General features: G+C 37.3%; 1 protein-coding gene across 5 annotated transcripts; it reads right to left on the minus strand.

The window, feature by feature from the left end:
- Positions 1 to 1,394: 1,394 nt before the first annotated feature.
- On the minus strand, positions 1,395 to 17,270 carry CIAPIN1 (cytokine induced apoptosis inhibitor 1). 5 transcript variants are annotated; one of them, XM_012553847.3, is made up of 10 exons: positions 16,998 to 17,270; positions 11,106 to 11,185; positions 9,336 to 9,516; positions 8,435 to 8,587; positions 6,383 to 6,459; positions 5,615 to 5,783; positions 4,690 to 4,763; positions 3,703 to 3,818; positions 3,340 to 3,421; positions 1,395 to 2,727 (listed from the first exon to the last, which is right to left on the minus strand). In XM_012553847.3, exons 3-10 carry the CDS (start codon positions 9,490 to 9,492, stop codon positions 2,617 to 2,619), a joined length of 939 nt encoding a protein of 312 aa, XP_012409301.1. In that variant the 5' UTR covers positions 9,493 to 9,516; positions 11,106 to 11,185; positions 16,998 to 17,270; the 3' UTR covers positions 1,395 to 2,616. The 5 variants fall into 5 exon arrangements, with proteins under 5 accessions (XP_012409301.1, XP_031810423.1, XP_031810426.1 ...); XM_031954563.1 differs by having other exon boundaries at positions 17,068 to 17,241; XM_031954566.1 differs by lacking the exon at positions 11,106 to 11,185 and having other exon boundaries at positions 17,068 to 17,242.
- Between the last annotated feature and the right edge of the window lie 31 nt (positions 17,271 to 17,301).

The following is a 17,301-nucleotide window of genomic DNA, read 5'->3' on the forward strand; positions in this document are numbered from 1 at the left end:
ACAAGCTAATTGTACAATATTTCAGAGTCTGATTCTTTTTGTACAGCAAAATAACGGTTTGGTCATGTATACTTATTGTGTATCTAATTTATATTTTAATATATTTAACATCTACTGGTCATCCTGCCATCTGGGGGAGTGAGTAGGGGGTAAGAAGTGAAAAATTGGAATAAGAGGTTTGGCAATTGTTAATGCTGTAAAGTTACCCATACATATAATCTGTAAATAAAAGGCTATTAAATAAAAAAAAATAATAAAAAAAAAAATACTGATGGGATTAGATCGCCATAGAGGTCACTTCCAAACAGTGAAATTGTTTCTTATTATATTGATTAGATCAGATTTCCATCTAGCATCTGCCCACCTCCCTGAATGACATCCATTGCAACAAGTTCTCATCTGCAATGTAACTGGACTAAATTCTGACATAAGATTCTATTCAATGAAACTAACTGTAAGTTTCACTGGAGATGGAGGGGAAGAAGCAGGAATAGAGGAAGAAGTATTGAAAGAAGATAAAGATATAAAAGTAACTTCTTTCCAGCATCATATGGTTGGGAAGATTAAGTATTCAGCATCAGAAAATGAAAAAAAAAAAAAGCGTTCAACTGAAGTTCAAAAGTCACTCCCAATACCACTGAACCCCAGATTTTGAGATTTAATAAATATCCTACTTTTCTCCAGATGCTGTGCATGTGGCAACCTCCCAAATCAAATTTGGCCCTGCAGATTAGCAGGTCTTTTCTCTGGCATCCCTGACCCACTAACACTACTTTCTTTGACTTATTTTCTTCCAAACCTTAGAGTGACAGGGTAGTTGTTTCTGAAGTACACTTAAGGCTGTTAACTGCAGCAAAAAGAAAAGTCACACCTGTTTAGTTCCTGATAATAATGGAAACAACAAATAAGGAGTAAAGTCAATAGCAAGTCAGCAAGTTGTGGCTTTCACCAGAGTCCAAAGACCAGTACACAACAGGTTCCTCAGCAAAAATGGAATGACAAACATTCTGCTCTCAACCTTATCAAAGAATTCAAACACTGGAAGACAATGAAGTTACATATTCATTATTCTGCTCCATATATATATGTTGATGTCTAAGGTTAATGAGACTGACTTGGACTATTATTTCCTTAGAGCAAAGCTTCTTAAACTGTAGGTTTTGATCCCATATGGGATCTCATAACTGAATGTGGACTTGCAAAATTAAGATTATCAGTAAATATTTGATTTGTATGACTCTCTATAAAATACCTATGTACTTAGGGTCATGGAAAAATTCTCAGGTGAAAGAGATCTGCAAGTGGAAAAAGTTTAAAAAGCCCTACCTTAGAGCATAACAAAAACATTTGCAGGAACCAGAATACTGGAATGCAAGCAAGAGAACCAGCACACATTTCAAAGATTAAGACCATTTAAAACTTTATTTACCAGTCACTGAGCTGCAATTCTAGTTCCCCTAAATCCACACATTTGTCAACATTTGGCAAAATCGGATCCTAGTCCTTAAGGTCACTAGCAAGAAGGACAAGAGTGAATCTTGCACCAATTACAGCTGGTTTTTGTCTTGATCTCCAGATCACACAAAATAGTTCTGAGTAGATGAAGAAAGGCCACTCTATTCCATAATTGAAGGGTTATTTCTTATGACACTGACTCCCTGGTATGCCACGACATATAATATGAATGTGCTATCTAAAGACAGAAGTGAGCTTAGACCCCTCACTTAGATGAAAGTGTTTTCGTTGCTTATTGCAAAATGAGTTCTCTCTCATTCACTCACACACAAACTGGTAGAAAGAAGTATGCTATAGTAACAACTAAGTTTTTTCTCTTACACACACACCCGTGGAGCTGCTATATAGAAGTGCATTATTCTAATACCTATAAGTTCGCAGACATGGAAAAAGGAAACAGCTCCAATAATTCAATAATGGTCAGATCACAATAACAAAGGTTTGAGACAGTGAGGCTGGGTTTAATTAAAAAATATGAATGGTTCAAGTTTTCAGAAATCCATTTGGACTGGAAGCTAGTTATTGTAAGGAGTTCATACAACACTTGACTATCTTTTCCAATAACCACAAACTGAATAAATGTGCTTGCTCATAAAACAGTTAAATTATCAATCAATTTAGGACGCAGATCTGTGATCTGGCAATACATCACAGAAGTTTAACACTAAAGGAAAACTATCATGTTCAAGGGTGATATGATCCAAGCTGACAAGAGAGGTTGGGCTCAGGTCCCAAATACAGTGTGATCAGGTTACCAAATGTTAACATGGAGAAGGTAACTTCTCCAGTGTATACCTCCTTCTGCCAGCATTAATTAGATGGAAATTCCCTATACTTTCCTTTCAAGTCCCACTGAAAAATCAGATAGCCCAATGCAAATTAATCTGGCTGATTATATCTCAGTCCTTTGGTTCACAGCAGCACAGATACCCAAATTTCTGTATATCTACCAAGCCAACCCATCTAGGATCCCATCTCAGAGTGTAGGCAGAACCAGGGAGGCATGAGGCAAACAGATAGGGCTTGAAGGGTTGCTGAAATGAGAGCTGGAATCAGTTTTTGAAATGGAATAATCCCCACAAGTCCCAATGATTTTGTCTTTTAGGCATCGTGAAGATTTTTTTCATTCAAAATGATTTTCTCTCCAGGTTTAAAGGCTGGCATCCCAAGGTAGGGGCAGCTGGCACAGCGGAAGGCATCACCTAAATAACACTGTTGAGAGAAAGAAAAGTTGAAACTGTCTACTAATCAAGAAAATACAAGCTCAAAGACCAAGAGGAAGTAATCCCTAATCTTGCTGCTTTCTTTCCACCCAGTGGTTCTGAAATAACACAGCTGGCTAAGTTTTATCCTCAGTAGAGGTGAAAATACTAAAGACTAAAATACTAAATGATGAAAATACTAAAACTTTACAGTTCCTGTGATAAATCAGAAATATCTAATGCCATGGCAATGGGTGAGTGCAGGACCTAATAGTTTTTGGACAAAGAAGATTCAAAGTTAAAAATTCAAATAATGAAATGAAAATAAGTGATGAAATACACATGTGAAGTACTAAGTCTATTCATAAAAATGAAAATAAAAAAGGTAGAGGCAGGAGAAATTCCTACCACAAAACAGCTATAAGATCTCTGAGAATGCTAATATCCTCATGAAGTAGAGGACTTTTCTTCTCCAACATAGGTCTGCTTTACTTTGTCTTACTTGGAATCATTTGAATTGTAAACTACTTAGAGGTAGAAATAATGTAGGTACAATTTTAGGATAAAGTCTAAATATAGCCTGGAAACTTTCTGAATTTTGAAAATCTACCAAAATATTTACATTTCCACAAGCTGACTTGGGTTGGGATCTCTTCTGCTCCTTCATTTTCTCCTGTTCCAGTTCTTCTGCTAAGCCACACGTGCTAAGTAAGAGATAAGAAAGTGTAAGAACTTAAAACTCACAAATCCTAAAAAATGGCTTCTAACAGTTTATGGTGAGTCCAAGGACTCTCTTCTTTCCATCAGTCTTCCAGTCATTCTTTATATAGGACTAGTCCCAAAGGAACTATTTTCTCTGTGGCCTCGGTAATATCAAAGGAAGGAGACATACCATATCACATGGAGATATTTGCAAAAGTTAAATTCCTCTCTGCTTTATTACACATTCCTTGAAAGAAAGTAATGAACCTTTCCTGATACTCACCAATTTTTACAGGCTTTCCTTTTTGCCCCTTCTCCACATGAAGCAGTTCGTAGGGAAGCTGGATCTGGCTTCTTCAAATCCTCTGGATCCAAGAGTTCATCGGAATCAATGAGATCCTGGAACGTTTTCAGATTAGTCTAATGACTAAGAAGCTACCTCAGCTGAGAAGCTCTCATATAGTCATACTAAAAGAGGAAAGCAGTAGCATAGATAATACAAAAATTATTTATGCTTAGCATTTTACATATACAATTTAAAAGTAATTTTGAGGGCAGTAAGTTTACCTTCCTAGTTACGTTAAGTTCAGTTTAACATTAAAATTATTATGCACTCCCTGATAAGCATCAGCTGATAACAGGGGAAGGATGCCAAGACGAAATTGGATATTACAAAATGACTAATCATGAATTGCCCAAAAATAACAAAAAGCACTTTATAAAGTCTACCTATACCACTGGCATTATTTATAGTATTTCTATTAATTTCTATCTTGTGGATGGGAGGGAGGAAATGCAGGTGAATGGATAAAGGGATGAAAAAAATCAAATAACCAGAGAAGAGTTAAGAATTTCTCTAAGTGTAGAATGTTACATTCACAACTAGATGCAGATATCAGTTGTTTTGTAACAAAGGAAGTGTTCAATGAGGACAGAGTGATAAAAAGTAACTTTTCCCCATCATTTAAACATTGTACTCTTGAAAAATGAGTCCAAAAGAATGTTTTTAAAGTGACAAAAAGCCTTTGTGTGAATACATTCATTTTGGGTCTATTACATTGAGTAAAAGAAAAGAAAATCTTTTCAGTCAAGTAGAAACCAAGTAAAAATGATGGTAACTTCACTGCTGAAATTCCATCAAAAAGCAAGAAAAACACAACCAGCAGTAATGGTTCTAATATATGGCTGTTCATACCCAGCATAGAGGCTCTGACAAGGTTGTTGAAGATAAATCAAAATACCACTTGGATCAGCACTGGGCCCAACTCACCATGCCATCATCATTCATATCATTGGCTGAAAGCGTCCACAGTTTGGCAGCATTAGGATCCACAGCAGGTTTCTCTAAAATCAGACAACAAAAGAAATATCAAGACTAGATACAGGATATGCGACACTAAAAGGTTCTTTCTTCCTAGAGGTACAGTGACTTTATAGATACCAACTAACTCAGCATCACACTACTCAATATTAACAAGGCAGGCTTCATCCCCTTTTTAGTGAAAAACCCACAAACATCAGCTCCCAAAATAAAGCATGCTAAAAAGAGATCTCAAGGCTTTTACTTCTGAATCAATCAGAAGATGTTGCCATTAGCCAGGCCAAAAATTAACAATATGGATCAGGAGGAGTTGAGTGAAACAAGCTCATTCTAGGGCAGATTTTCAGACAGGTCAGTTCAGGTAAATGTACATCCCCAAATTGGCCCAAGCACAACTGCATGATCAAATCCTTTAAACAGGACAGTTTGTTTGTTTACACTGCTCTTGTTCATTTTGTGATCCTGAGCACACAGATTTCCAAAGATCTTAGGGAAGTCAGAATAATAATAAGAAAGACAGCATCAAGCATCTGAAAATTTATCTGCATACTGCAATTTTAGCCAGTTTCCTTTGTTAAAATCACAATAGTAATAAGGGGAAAGGGCAAGATAAGGATTTCTAGGTATAACTGAGCAAATTAATGTAATCTTAAAAGTGACATAATCTTAAGGGAACTCCCATACAGGGCAAATTAACTTTCTTAGTCTTTGTAAAGAAAATGAAGAAATTAAATGAACCAGGTACACTTGTAACATCAGGTCTCTTTTCATAAACAAATTTAAATCAGTCACTAGTTCAATCTTTAACATACTTTGCTTGGCCTAACATGGAATTAAAATGTACAGGATTAGTATAATCTTGAGTTATTCTTACCTGATATGGCAGACTTCTTGGGGAAGGAAAGCTTAAGCTGGGTAGAAGAGCCTACTTCAAAGTTTGGTTTTTTGCCTATGACTTGAACAGAGACCAAGCTGTCACTCTGGTAACCCAAGTGCTCTTGTACTGATTGTACCTCCTCTGGGGTTAAGGATTCTTTTTGCAACTAAAATTCAAAATTCAAAAAAGGTTTAGTCGATATTGAAAACAAAATTCACTCATGCCATTTTATACTATAACCTTTTCAGCATACCTAAAGTTCAAAGAATATATAGATATTAACTATGTGATCTTCACAAATAGTACCTATTTATTTATGCTTCATTTTAAATTTCTGACAATGGTAATGACTAGAATTCAGTTTTTTTCTCTGCTAATACACATCTTTACAAAACGTAAGAGTGCTTTGCAAATATCTCTTTTCTTACTATTTCTTCTTCTCATGTAGGCAGAAAACAGGATTACCATGTAAAAGGGGGAAAAAAGGCAGGCACAAAAAACCCCAATGATAATAAATCTCAAAGATCTCTATCAGAGGAAATCAGTGACTTAGTCAGAAATTAAGATTGGGGTTGCATCATGTAATCCCAAAGATTCTAACAACAAGGAATACAGAAACATCCATTTTCAAGAACAAACATTAAAGCAATATATATTTGTTAATATAGCAGAAAAAATATGGAAGCATAAGGATGAGTTTTACAACATGGATTCCCTCTACCTCATGTTTTAGTAAAGTGAATTGCAGCTCACTTGTAAACATACCTCCTTTACTTCCACAAGCCCAGAAAGTTTCAGGATTGAGCATAATTTAGCTGCTGTCTTCACTTTGTTTTCATGAACTATCCAAAAGAAAAAGAAAATCACAATAGATATATAGAAGAATTATTAAGAGTCACGTCTTATGTATTGGTCATCCTGCCATCTAGGGGAGGAGGTGGAGGGAAGAAGGGGAAAAATTGGAACAAAAGGTTTGGCAGTTGTCAATGCTGTAAAATTACCCATGCATATAACTTGTAAATAAAAAGCGATTAAAAATTAAAAAAAAAAAAAGTTAAGTCTTGTGTAAAACTAGTAAAACTTAAAGTGGTACTTTAGGTTTGTCTAAGGGTTTTAAATTGTCTTTATTTTTTTCCTCTTTATTAAAGTTATTTTCAAAACATATGTATGGATAATTTTTCAACACTGACTCTTGCAAAACCTTGTGTTCTAAATTTCCTCCCTCTTGCCCCCATCCCTTCCCCTAGATGGCAAGTAATCCAATATATGTTAAACAGAATATATGTATACATGTTTATACAATTATCATTCTGCACAAGAAAAATCAGATCAAAAAGGGAAAAAAAAAAAAGAGAAAGAAAACAAAATGCAAGTAAACAACAACAAAAAGTGAAATCTATACTCAGTTCCCACAGTCTTCTCTCTGGGTATAGATGGCTCTCTTCATCCCAAGATCATTGGAACTGGCCTGAATCAATTCACTGTTGAGAAGAGCCACACTCTTCAACAATGAGATGATTTAAACCAGTTCCAATTGTTCAGTAATGAAGAGAGCCATCTACACCCAGAGAGAGGACTATGGGAAGTGAGTGTGGATCACAATATAGCATTTTCAGTCTTTGTTATTGTTTGCTTGCATTTTTGTTTTCCTTCTCAGGTTTTTTTTTTCCTTTCTAAATCCGGTTTTTCTTGTGCAGCAAGATAACTGTATAAATGTGTGTGTGTGTGTGTGTGTGTATATATATTGTGTATATAAAATATATATTAATATATATTTTACCATATTTAACATGTATTAGACTACTTGCCATCTAGGGGAGGGCATGGGGGGAAGGAAAGGAAAATTTAGAACATAAGATTCTACAAGAATCATTGTTGAAAAAATTACTCATGCATATGTTTTGTAAATAAAAAACTATAATTTAAAAAATTTAAAAGAGAGAAGAACCACATCCATCAGAATTGATCACTGGGTAATCTTGCTGTTATCGTGTACAATGATCTGCTGGTTCTGCTCATTTCCCTTAGTATCAGTTCATGTAAATCCCTCCAGGTCTCTCTCAAAGCATCTTGCTGATCACTTCTTATAGAAAACTAATATTCCATATCATTCATATACCACAGCTTATTCAGCCATTCCAACTGATGGGCATCCACTCAGTTTCCAATTTTTTGCCACTACAAAGAGGGCTGCTACAAACATTATTGCACATGTGGGTACCTTTCCCTCCTTTATGATTTCTTTGGGATATAAGCCCAGTTGAGTCACTGCAGGATCAAAGGGTATGCACAATTTTTTAGCCCTTTGGGCATAGTTCCATATTGCTCTCCAGAATGGTTGTATCAGTTCACAACTCCACCAACAAGGTATCAGTGACCCACTTTTCCCACATCCCTTCCAACATTAGGCATTATCTTTTCCTCTCATCTTAGCTAATCTGAGAAGTGTGTAGTGGTATCTCATAGTTATCTTAATTTGTATTTTTTTGATCAATAGTAATTTGGAGCACCTTTTCCTATGGCTAGAAATGGTTTCAATTTCTTCATCTGAAAATTGTCTGTTCCCATCCTTTGACCACTTATCAATAGAAGAATGGCTTGAAGTCTTTGAATTTGAGTTTGAATTTGAGTCAATTCTCTATATTTTTTAGAAATAAGGCCTTTATCAGAGAGCTTTTAAATTTTCAAAATGTTTTCAGAACTGGTCCATAGTTCCATACCAGGTCATGAGTAGCAGCAAATACCTTAAGCTTATCTTATAAACCTTGGTTTAATGCTTCAAATGAAGATTCAAGGAACAGGACACAGATTTCTTACTTGAGGTTGTCTCCACTGGCTCCTTCAGAAGGACTTGCCCACCTGGTCGAAGGATCCTAGCAATTTCTGCCAAAATTTCAGTACTATGCAATATTGTACTTCCTGGAACCAGACCCGAGAGAACAACATCGAAGGTGGATTCTTTGTGAGCAGCTGAGAAGAGAAAATGAAAACTTAGAATGTCCGAGACCCACCAGCAAGCATCCTCCTCTGTATGCCAGGATCTTAGAAATTCTATAGGTTCCAGATGGGAGGAGAGATATCTATCTTCCCCAGTTTAACAGTAGTTCAATGGACCTACTACTGTTATCCTATTACTCTCTGTAGCTTTTATCCTATTCTTCTTTCCATCCATGCTCACACTGCTATTATTCTCACCAATGTATCTAGATCTACTTCTATGATCAGGTACCAGAATAAATTAGTTAAATGAGCTTTTTTCTCTCTCCTATTATAATCAGTTATAAGATAAAGATGTACTTTTATGAGTGAATGTATACTTCTGTCTATTATTTCTCAACAGGAATCTGATAGCACCCCAGTTTTTCATTAGCAAAGCAGAAATCCAGAGTTGAAGACATTTTCTAGAGCAGCACAGCCCAAGCAGAACGGACAGAGTACTGAAGTCAGTAAGACTCATCTTCCAGAGTTCAAATCTGCCCATAGACATTAGCTGTGTGACTCTGGGTTAAGTCATTTTATCCTATTTATCTCAATTTCCTCATCTAAAAAATGAGCTGAAGAAGAAAATGGGAAATTACTCTAGTATCTCTGGCAAGAAAATCCCAAATGTGATCAGAAAGAGTTGGACATAACTGAAACAAATTAACAACAAACAAGTAGTTCATACATCCATCCAGACCCTCCTATCCCTAAAGAAGAGTCTAGGACAAGTTCTTACATTGTAACAGTTGGTTGATGTTTTCCACAGACACGTGACTCTCATCACCAGCCAGTTTCTGTAGTTTATCCACCAGACTTTTCAGAGCCTCCAACGGAGATGACCTATCCCAGATCACTGCCACACGCTGACCAGTTAAGATTCCATACTCTGCCATTGCTGCAATGTCACCAGTCTGAAACTAATGGCCAAAGGATGAATCAGTACTGAACAGAGGCACAAAGAACCTGGATCTGGTTTAACCCAACAAGTATAATAAACATAATTAGAATTTTGGCACAGTCTATACTAAGCACCCAGGGACGTTGACATTAGAAAAACATGCTGCTCAACAAGAACATACAATGATCAATTGTAATGAACATGGCTCTCTTCAACAATTAGATGATTCAAACCAGTTCCAATTGTTCAATAATGAAGAGAGCCATCTACACCCAGAGAGAGGCTTGTGGGAACTGAGTGTGGAGCACAACACAGCATTTCCACTCTTTTTTGTTATTTGCTTGCATTTTGTTTTGCTGTTGCTATTTTTCTTTTTTTCTGGTTTGATTTGACTTTTCTTGTGCAGCAGAATAATTGTATAAATATGTATGCATACATTAGATTTAACATGTCTACCATGTTTAACATATATTGGGCTACTTCTTATCTAGGGGAGGGTGTGGAGGAAGGGAGGGAAAATTGGAAGACAAGGTTATGCAAGGGCTAATGTTGAAGAATTGTCTATGCATATGTTTTGAAAAATAAAAAGCTTTAAAAAAAAATGTTGCTGATGAGAGACCCTAAAAAAACAATCCTATTGTTTCAAATTTTCATAATCCCAGGTTCCTAAACTAAGTACTAATTTCTTTAGAGAGATCCTTGATCTTCTCAGAACATGATGGAAAGCTAAGAAAATACAATTGGGGCAGCTCGGTGGCACAGTGGATAGTACCAGCCCTTAACTCAGGAGGACCTAAGTTCAAATATGGTCTCAGACACTTAACACTTCCCAACTGTGTGACCCTGGGCAAGTCACTTACCCCAAATACCTCAGCAAAAAAAAAAAAAATACAATTAGATTATATGAAGAGATGATAGTAAAAGATTAATTACCTCCTTGCATCAGATCTTAACTTAGTCAAAGCATAGAACACAAAATACAAATGTTATTGTGTATCTGAATAGAAGTCATCAGTGACTCAGCAAAGAAGGGAAATTGGCAGACTTTCCTTGACTATATGTATAATTTTTTTTTTGGCTGAGGTAATTGGGGTTAAGTGAAGTCACTCAGCTAGGAAGTGTCAAGTGTCTGAGACCAGATTTGAACTCAGATCCTCCTTGCTCTACTTTGGTACTTAGCTGCCCCCACATATTTAATTTTTTAAGATGAAATGGTTAGTAAAATATTATTTCCCCTTTCACCAAAATAAATATCAAAAAACCAGTTTTATCTAGTTTTGTAAGGTTCCAAAAGTTTTTTTGTATGGAAGTCTACCTTTAATTGTCCCTTGAGATTTTGTGTGAATAAGATAAAGAAAACACATTAAAAAAGAATGAGGTTGAAGACGTTTACTTAGCTACTCCAGTGTTTTCTTTTTCAAATATGAATATCACCAAATTTCTCAATTTATTCTCAATTCATTCTAAAAATAAGAACTAGAAACTGAAAGTTCACCTAAACTTAGGTAGTCCACTAAGAAACATGAGGAAGACAAAGGGCAAAATCTAGGCCCTGTACGTTTCTAGTTGGTTTTACATGAAGAGCAGTGAATTTGGGAATAATAATACCTCAATTTGAATCTCAGCTTTATTATTATCATCTGTATGATACTGGATAAATCAATCTCTCTGGGCCTTGGTTTCCTTATCTGTAAAACAAAGAAATTGTACTAGATAATCTTTTAAGTCCTTTTGGGCCCTGTTCCTGACTTTATGGACTTCAAAAATCACAACTCCATTACCATGACATTGAAAAATTCTCAGCACCTGGGGTTTCATACTCCCATGTGTTTTAAGACTTGCTCCTCGAGACTTACATGAACTGATGCTCAGTGAAACGAGCAGGGCCAGGAGATCATTATATACTTCAACAACAATACTATATGATGATCAATTCTGATAGACGTGGCCATCTTCAGCAATGAAATGAACCAAATCAGCTCCAAAAGAGCAGTAATGAATTGAACCAGTTACACCCAGTGAAAGAACTCTGGGAGATGACTATGAATCATTACATAGAATTCCCAATCCCTCTATTTTTGTCTGCCTGCATTTTTGATTTCCTTTACAGGCTAATAGTACACTATTCCAACTCCAATTCTTTTTGTACAGCAAAATAACTGTTAGGACATGTATGCTTATATTGTATTTAATTTATACTTTAACATACTTAACACTTATTGGTCCATGGGGTGGGGGTGGGGAGGGAGGATGGGAAGAAGGAGGGGGAAAATTGGAACAAAAGGTTTGGCAATTGTCAATGCTGTAAAATTACCCATGCATATAACTTGTAAATAAAAAGCTATTTTAAAAAATTTAAATCAATCATACTGAACTAGAGAACTATTAATCACTATGCTAACCATGATAACAATTGTCTTATCAATTCCACGGAGTTAACACCTTGTTGTAAGAATCCTTGCCTCAAGTATATTTCTCCAGAATTCTGGCCCATTACATGAAACTTTCTGTCCAACTCTTGATTTTCTTTATATTCACATAGTAAAGTGAAATTATGGTTCCTCATTCTAACTCTATATGCACTTTTATTTTTAAATTTATGTATTTAATTTTTGTGAAGCCAATTGTTGGATTATATTTCTCAATCCTTTTTGGGGGGCTCTTGCCCATTTTAGAGGGAGTCTGTCATTAATATTTAAATTATTACTGTTTTCTCTTCATCAAAATTTCTCTATCATTAAAAATTTAACACTAAAAAAAAAAATTAAAAAAAAAAAAACTTGCTCCTCTTCTATTGGTGAGTTCTTCCTGAAAGCTTCATTTTGTGAAGGGATTTGGGCCAAACAATCTCTTTGAGACAGTAACTTGTCTTTCCTGTTGTTTGTATTTATATATTCAGGGCTTAGTTCAATGCCTGGCACAAAGCAAACCCTTAATAAATGCTAGCTTCTTTGATTCCTCCTTTCCATTGAGTTCTAGATCTACAATCCTATGATTCTGGTCAAAGATGCATGAAGAACTGTCTTTCGTCTATATTCTCAAAAACACTTAACCTCAGGGGCAGCTGGGTGGCACAGAGGATAGAGCACCAGCCCTCAGGGGAAAAAAAAAAAACAAAAAAAACACAATCTCCTGGATTTTCTGTACCTTCTGGAACCAAGACAGCTATTAGCTTTTTCTCTTCCAAGTAACAAACACCTATATTGGAAAAACACACTGATATTTAAAATATATTTGAAAAATTCCCTGGAAACTTATATGAACTGATGCTAAGTGAAATGAGCAGAACCAGGAAATCATTGTACACAGCAACAAAACTAGACAATGATCAATTCTGAGGGATGTGGCTCTCTTCAATATAATGAGATGATTTAAATCAATGCCATTTGCTCAGTGATGAAGAGAGCCATTTACACCCAGAAAGAGGACCGTGGGAACTGTGTGGAGCACAACATAGCATTTTCACTCTCTGTTATTCTTTGAATGCATTTTATTTTCTTTGTTTTTTTTTTCTTTCTTCTTGATCTGATTTTTTTTTGTGCTGCAAGATAACTGTATAAATACATATATTGGATTTAACATATATTTTCAACATATCTAACATGTATCGGACTACCTGCCAACTAGGGGAGGGATGGGAGGAAGGAGGAGAAAATTTGGAACAAAAAGTTTTGCAAGGGTCAATATTGAAAAATTACCCATGCATATGTTTTGTAAATAAAAAAAAAAGCTTTAATTTAAAAAAAAAAAGAAAAAGAAAAAAAAATTCACTTGTCACCATCAGGAAATAAATAATGATTATCACTTTTTTAAGCTATTCTTTGGAATATACCTCAGGAATTAATAATAATCTAAAAAATCTTTGTATGTGATAAGTATATATTCTCCTAGTCAACCAGGTTGCCAGTCATATTAAATTCTTTATATCTCCCACTATCACCTAGGACTTCACGTAAGGAGCATATAGTGGGTGTTGGATAAATACTAAATATTTACTAACAGATTGAAAGAGTTCATAATCTTAATCAAGTGAACGGTAAGTGAATTATTACCCTGTTAGAAATAGTAAAGTGGTGACTTGCTTGAGAATGAGAAAAGAGATTCAAGTTGGTCAGAGCAAGGTACCAGATAATGAGTTTCACCTATAAGTTGGGCCAGGTATTATAAACAACAGCAATTCATCTGTAGCATATTTTACAAGTTAAAAAAAATTCTCACAATAATCCTCTAAAGAAAACCATACAAGTGAGGGGAAAAAACTCAAAGAGACTACTACTATCCCTAGCTAGTTCCTCATCTACAGGTATGTCACTAATCACAAGGGGAATGGGCCCCTTTGACAGTCTAATGAAGCCTATCAATACCTTCTCGGAACTGTTTCAAATGCATATTTAAGCTTACTAAATATATATTCAAATACAGTAATCAAAATATTACAGACCTCTGGGTTCACAATCTTTGGGTTGGGGGTAGAGATGAAAAAATGAGAATATGGATTAGATCAGCACAAAATGACCACTAATGGAAATACACCTTCAATTCACCTGCTCTTCTGATGGGGGAATTAGAAATAGCACAGCTGAAAATCTATCTACCTCAGCACCATTTGTCAGTTCTCTGAATCAGCTTGATGTAATGGGTAGTGCACTCGACTTGGGAGTCAAGAATACCCGTGTTCAAATTCTGCCACTTAGTAGCTATATGATCCTGAGCAAATCACTTCACTTCTGGGGTTAGACACAATGGCCTCTAAGATCTCTAATATGCCTTATAATCCCTAATCACTAAACTTCTCCAAGCCTGTTTCTTCATCTACAAAATAGGGGTAATAGAGCTTACTACTAATGTAAAGTAAGACACTAAATGAATGGCAGGCATCATTAAAATAATAAGAGGCCCCTCAAAATAATAAAACCCCTATCTACCCATATTTTTAAAAGTCCTGACTCACTAAAGTACATTGGCAAAAAGAGACTCTTGGCCCAACACTAAACTAATTTTTAAAATTTCTACAAAAGCACATTCAAGAATTGAAATTTTAAGCTATATGTTCCTGATCAAAAATAGAGATTATTAACAAAAGTATCTGGCTACTAGTAAGATTCAGGATCACTGTTTCACACATAAAAGCCAATCAATCAAAAGCTTAGAAGCATTGAATTACAAGGATAAGGAAAGAGTTAAAGGTAAAGTACTAAGTTGCTAGAAATAGTTGTTTTTTCAGGAATATTAGAAATTCTTCATTACTTTCGGGAAAATGGAAAATGCTGCTCAGTAAAATAGGAAACATTTTTTTCTCCTAGATAGAAGATGCCCTTTGATAACATACAGAGCATTTTTTTTTCCACTGACAACATTCCAATGCAATTTTCATTAAAAAAAAAATCTAGTAAGTTTGCTCAATTCTGTTTTATATACTGAATATTAATTTTTAGATAGACACAAAATAGCAAGCCTTTTACAGCATAGCCTCACAGAGTGTCATTGCTCATCCTCCTTTCTTATTTCAGTTTACTGGCGCCTCTGCTTCAAATAGGCACATAAAATCTTTGTTCTTAATATCCAGCTTTGCCTAGTGGGAGGCCTCTCTAGGGAGGAAAAAGGAGCTGGCTTTGAAGCTTCCTTTTCCATTGATAGGATCAGAGAGTATTAGCTCTGCACTTTACGATATCTCCATGTTCCAACGGGAACAGGTCACTAATTTAGAAGATATTAAAAATGCTTGGTGTCCCTACCTCCCAAATTAATATCAAATAGCAAGTGAATGGAAATAAAATGCTTGTTAAATATCAGTCCTAGAAAAGAAGGCCACAGGCTCAGCTTCCTAGGTAACAGAGGAGACACTGCAGAAAATGTTTAAAAGTTCAAATATGAAAACATAGTGTTATCTTCAATCAAATAGTTTTGAGTCTGGCAAATTGGTCCAAAAAGTACAAAACCCACTTCCACAATAGGGAGAAAAAAGTCAAATTAACTAAGTAAGCTTCCTTAGAAGTCTTGACTTGAGCTAGCTTAGTAATTTTAAGAGGTGAAGTAGAAATATAAAGTCACAATCACGTTACTGACCTCAAAGTTAAAGACACCCTCCTCCACCTCTGACTGATCCTACACCTAAATCACTTCTACAAGGTTGTTGGTGTCATCTGGTGTATGTTTACTTTATTGTGGACAGCAAACCCTGAACCGTTAGGTCCCTTGGAAACTTTCAATTTCAATCTAAGGCTTAATTCTGTAAAGCAGGTTGAAGAAAAATCCTGAAGATAATGACAATTACATTTCAGAAGGGAGAGTTTTAAAAATAGAACATGACAGAAAAAAAGGGATCAACGAGGAGAGAGAAAACTCAGAGGAATGGAGATAAAACTACTTCCAGAAGGAATCAGGTGAATTCGGGATTAGCCTGAGGATGCGAGTACAAAGTTCCAGTAATAATATCCACGTGGTATAGTTTCCATCTAGCCTTCTCCTGTGACAGTGAGGACAGAATCTGAGCTCTCTAACTTCAAAGGTCAGCACTGACAGCGATGATGCCACATCTTGGAGAGAGACAAATAATTCAGGAATGCTCTTCTCTCCGATTGCCATTTTTTTCTAGTCTGACGATGGAAAGATTTGTTACTGCTTCATTCACAGAAATGCCATACAACTTTTGGCGCTAAATAATGGAAACGGTTTCACCGAGACTTGGGGGAGGGAAGAGTTCTAGTCTTCCCATAGGAAATTACCCTGGGCATAAACAAACGCACCCCCCCCCCCAAGTCAAGTTCCTCCCGGCAGATGTGCCCACAATTCAAACTTCTGTAGGTAGGGGGTAAGCTCCCGGCCTCAAAAGCTGCTCAGCAGACTCAGATTTGACCAAGCTCCCTATTTACAGCACTGAAGTTGTGTCCCGTCAAGGCACAAATACGAAGAAAGAGAAACTGGGAAGGGGAGAGAAGGTCTTTGCAGTGACTCCAATTTCTCTCTCCTGGTCACTCATCTCCTCTACTAGACATGCCAGCCGACGGTTCCCCCACAAATAATCCCCTCCACAAGGCTCCCGCCCCAGCCCGCCCAAGGTCCCCGGGCACAGGAGCCCCGCACTCCAGGAGCGGGGGCGGAGCTCGGAGGGTGCAATAAACCAATCTCATTTTACAGATAAGGTCACTGAGGCCCCAGAGGTCAAACCACTTCTCGAAAGTCAGGCAGGATCAGGAAGCAAGGAAGGAAGGAGAGAGGGGGGAGGGGGAGGTCAAGGGAAGAAGAGCCAGGAGGAAAGCTCGGCGGGAGGCAGCAGGCCAGGGGAAAGGAGCAAGAGGAAGGGAGGGGAAAAGGAGGGAGAGGGGGAAGGGGGTGGACGAGGAGGAGAGAGAAAGCGGGCAGGATAAAGGCAAGACGAGACTTTGGCGAAGGGAGGAGAAACGAGAGGATACCGGAGACCTTCCGATCAGAAATGAGGGTTCCAAAGTACGTGGGGTGAGAGAAGTGGAGTAACCGGACGGAGGCACAGCCAACGCTCACCCCGGGCGCCCGCACACTCGGTACCGCCGCACTCAGCCCGGCAGCCCCTCTTCAGCAGCCGGTTCCTCACCGTCCGGACTCTCGCGAGAAGATGAGCGAATAACTTCGCGGGGATTCAGAGGAGACTCGCAGATTGGGGAGAGACGGGGAGGGGAGGGAAGGAAGGGGAAGGGAGGGGGAAAGGGAACGGGTTCCGCGTGCGCACACGCGCTTCGACGGCGGGAGAGGCGGAGCCTCACCGCCCTTGGGCGTCCTCCACTATCCGCCCCGCCCCGCCCCACCCCCGCGCGCGCGCGCGCGCGCA

This window comes from Sarcophilus harrisii, chromosome 2, assembly GCF_902635505.1.
Source record: "Sarcophilus harrisii chromosome 2, mSarHar1.11, whole genome shotgun sequence".
Classification (NCBI taxonomy): Eukaryota; Metazoa; Chordata; class Mammalia; order Dasyuromorphia; family Dasyuridae; genus Sarcophilus; species Sarcophilus harrisii.